Source organism: Notothenia coriiceps, unplaced genomic scaffold (assembly GCF_000735185.1).
Source record: "Notothenia coriiceps isolate Sejong01 unplaced genomic scaffold, NC01 NC01_scaffold00022043, whole genome shotgun sequence".
NCBI lineage: Eukaryota > Metazoa > Chordata > Actinopteri > Perciformes > Nototheniidae > Notothenia > Notothenia coriiceps.
In genome coordinates this window covers 19482-22913 of record NW_011354744.1, presented here as the reverse complement: position 1 = coordinate 22913, position 3432 = coordinate 19482, and the positions used below count along the sequence as shown (strand labels likewise).

Below are 3432 nucleotides of genomic sequence, written 5' to 3'. Positions count from 1 at the left end.
TTAGACTGACGATTGGTTAATTTATGTACAAAAATGTATAAAGAGTAAACCCTACAGAGAAACCGCAAAGACCAAAATAATTGTGACGACGAAATCAACAAAGACTGACGATTTTAAGGGAGACAATAAAGGGAAAGAGTTCGGCTATAAGGCACCCCACCCCAGCGGCCCCGGCCTACAAAACAGTGGAAAAAGCAGCACTGTTGAGCATTTTGAAAATGTATTTTCATGCCTCTGTGCAAGGCTTAGTCTTTCTATCTTTATAGCCACATGGTGTAAAGTAACTAAGTTCATAAACTCAACAAGTACTATACTTGGGCACAATTTTGAGATACTTGTACTTTATTTAAGTATTTCAATGTTTTGCTACTTTGTTCTTCTACATGTATTTAATCCCTTTAGTTACTTTACAGATGTGGATGAATGATGTGAAATATAATCAAGTGTTAAATCAGACTTTAGTTCCACCTGGAGTAAATTCACAAGCTACCCTGCAGTATACAAAGTCATTCAAACTAGCTGCACCTTTACCAGCTTTGAGAACACTTTCATGATCAATCATTATAAAACATATCATATATATTATTCTGAAATGGACCAATCTGCACAATGACTACTTTTACTGTCGCTATACTTTAACTATATTTTGATGATAATACTTTTCTACTTTTACTTGAGGAACATTTTGAATGCAGGACTTTTACTGTAACAGAGTATTCCTGCACTCTGGTACTTCTACTTTTACTGAAGTGCAAGATCTGAGTACTTTTACTTTTACTCTAGTAAATATCTATATTTATACCACCTCTGTTTATAGCCTATGAAAAAAACTATTAGAAAACGAAGGCTAAAGCTAACGTTAGCAGATAGTGAAAATGTATGCTAGCTAGCTAGCTCAACGATTCCTTAAATAATTGGAATATTGCGACAGAAAAACTTTTCAGTTCACATCACGCTCTGCCGCTCTGAACGGCCTGTTCTAACAGCTGTTCACCAGCGGTGCAGTCTGTGCCACAGTGACTCCGCAGTTAACGAACGCACCGTAGATAAGGTAGCTGACCCTCATCCCGGAGCAGCAGAGTTCAGCCGGCCCGACAGGCAGGAAGACTCGAGCACACAGCTCTCGCTTCATATATTAAAAAATAACACCATGCGCGTCATGATGGCACATAACAGCTCGCGACCGCAGATTATTTCGGCGATTAGGTAAAATGTAAATTATGTTTGACGCAACTTTAGTTACATTTCCATGACTTTTCCAAAACTTTGGGAAAAATATTGTTTTCCATAACTTTTCCAGGGCCTGGAATTTGCATTTTGAATTTCCATGACTTTTCCAGGTTTTCAATGACCGTACGAACCCTGTAACAGATATCCAATAGTATGTTTGGAGGCTGTAAAGGAGGATCTCACCATATGTAGTAAACAATACACTTGTTTGAGTGTTGTGAAGCTCTACAAGGAATATAGAATGTACCTTTGATTCTTCCAGTGATGAAGAGGAACCCGTTCTCGTCGTGCTTGCCCAGGTCACCGGAGTGCAGCCAGCCCTCTGCATCCAGAGCCTCCTCCGTCTTCTCGGCCATGTTGAGGTATCCCATGAAGACGTGACGGCCCCAGAAGCAGATCTCTCCGTTCCCCTCCTCGTCTGGGTTGTGCAGCTTCGTCTTGCACCCCGGGATCTCTTTACCACAGCTGCAACACATTCAACATTTTCATTTCACCACCAGGCATAACTTATGGATTGGTTCTGTGTCAGATTTAGAAGTAAAACGTACCTGGTGATCTTGAAGGCCTCCGGGATGGAGATGGTGTGGGGCCCGGTGCTCTCACTCATGCCGTACAGCTCGAACAGAGGGATGTCCAGGCTGAGGAAGAACTCCAGGGTGTCTTTGGTGATGGGAGCAGCCCCCGTGTAGCACTTGGTGCAGCGGTCCAGGCCCAGAGCCTTACGCACCTTTTTGAACACTATCTTTTTGGCTAATTTATAGCTGAGCGGTGTGCGGCCAGCTGCTCCGCTACTGAGGAGACAAAAAACACAAATGTGAGTGTTATGAGCCACGCAGACAGCATGTTTTTCCATCCATCGCCTTTATTGGTTCAAAAATACAGCTGTACTTGGCTCAGTACACCTGCTTAGCATCAGCATGTTAGCATTTAGCGAGCATCAGCATGTTAGCATTTAGCTCAAATCTCAGTTTGTTTGTAGACTCATGTTGTGTAATTACTTAAACAGGCTCACATAATTGTTATTCTCCATGTGTGCCTAGATGCCCAAAAATGTACTTTTACAATATTCTTATAATCACCATGTAGAGGGAAGCAATAACAACATATAAAAGACTGTAATTTCATAACATGTACATACTGATTCATCTTGGTCAGATTAGTCTGCAGGCCGACATCTTTTGCCCAGACAGCAATTTTCCTCCTCACAGTGGAGGACTTGGCTCCCACAGACTTCATCTTCTCCTGCATCTTCTCCCAGACACGTGGAACCCCCATGAAGGCCGTGGGGCGCACTTCCTTCAAAGTATTTACCAGAGAGCCCTGCAACAAAAGAGAGTTTTACTCATAATGGCAAATGCAGTTCAAAGTGCACATCACATTAAATCAGCCACCACAACATTCTTTGGAGAACTACAATTATAATAATTATGCAAATATCATACACTAACACATACATAGGGCTACCCTCAGGATATGTTCATGAATTTGTAGAGGGGTTGATGGTTAGATGGAAAGAAACCCATCATTTAATATTATGAAAATATCAACAACACACTGCATGTATGTTTTTGTATCAGCTGCTGATGCTTTCAAATACCCTGTTTTTCTTTATTAAAATATAGGTCTATATTCCAACAATTATCATAAATCTCTGTGGTAAAAAAACAAGCAATATATTTTGGCTTTTCATGCTTTTCACGTGTACTCTTGACCGTGTATAAACCAGTGATGCAAACACAGGTATGGTGAAAAAAGAGAGAACTATTCGAAGCAGAAAGAAACAGCGTAATATGCCATCTGACAAAGGCCTGTGCTATAATGCTTCAATTAACTGGCTATTCTTTATAATATACTCAGATCAATAGGAAACAGATATTTAAGTTATAAATCAAGGGTTTTTATTATTATTTACAGCAGGGGTGGGGAACCTTTTTCCTTTCAATTTTTACAACATCCTCCGAGGTCCCTACAAATTATTGAACTCAACCTCTGCTTAAAAAAACTAAAACCACAGACAATTCATTTGGCCTTTCTTTCATGCTGTGCAAAGAAAACGCAACCTCTTAATCCAGATATCTTACCATGACTCGCGCATGCATGCATGCATGTGCACGGTGTGGCATGACCACCAAAATAGAAAGATATGGACACAAGATGTGTGCGAATGTACTTAGTATCCATGTGAACATGATTCAAGTGGGG

The 3432-nt window shown here is 40.7% G+C and overlaps 1 protein-coding gene across 1 annotated transcript; it reads right to left on the bottom strand.

The window, feature by feature from the left end:
- Window positions 1-1477: 1477 nt before the first annotated feature.
- Window positions 1478-2574, bottom strand: LOC104953653 (long-chain-fatty-acid--CoA ligase ACSBG2-like; the record flags this gene model as incomplete). Its single annotated transcript, XM_010780622.1, has 3 exons — window positions 2369-2574; window positions 1779-2021; window positions 1478-1695 (listed from the first exon to the last, which is right to left on the bottom strand). Coding segments are annotated over exons 1-3 (598 nt in total), but the record flags the coding sequence as incomplete, so codon positions are not given.
- Between the last annotated feature and the right edge of the window lie 858 nt (window positions 2575-3432).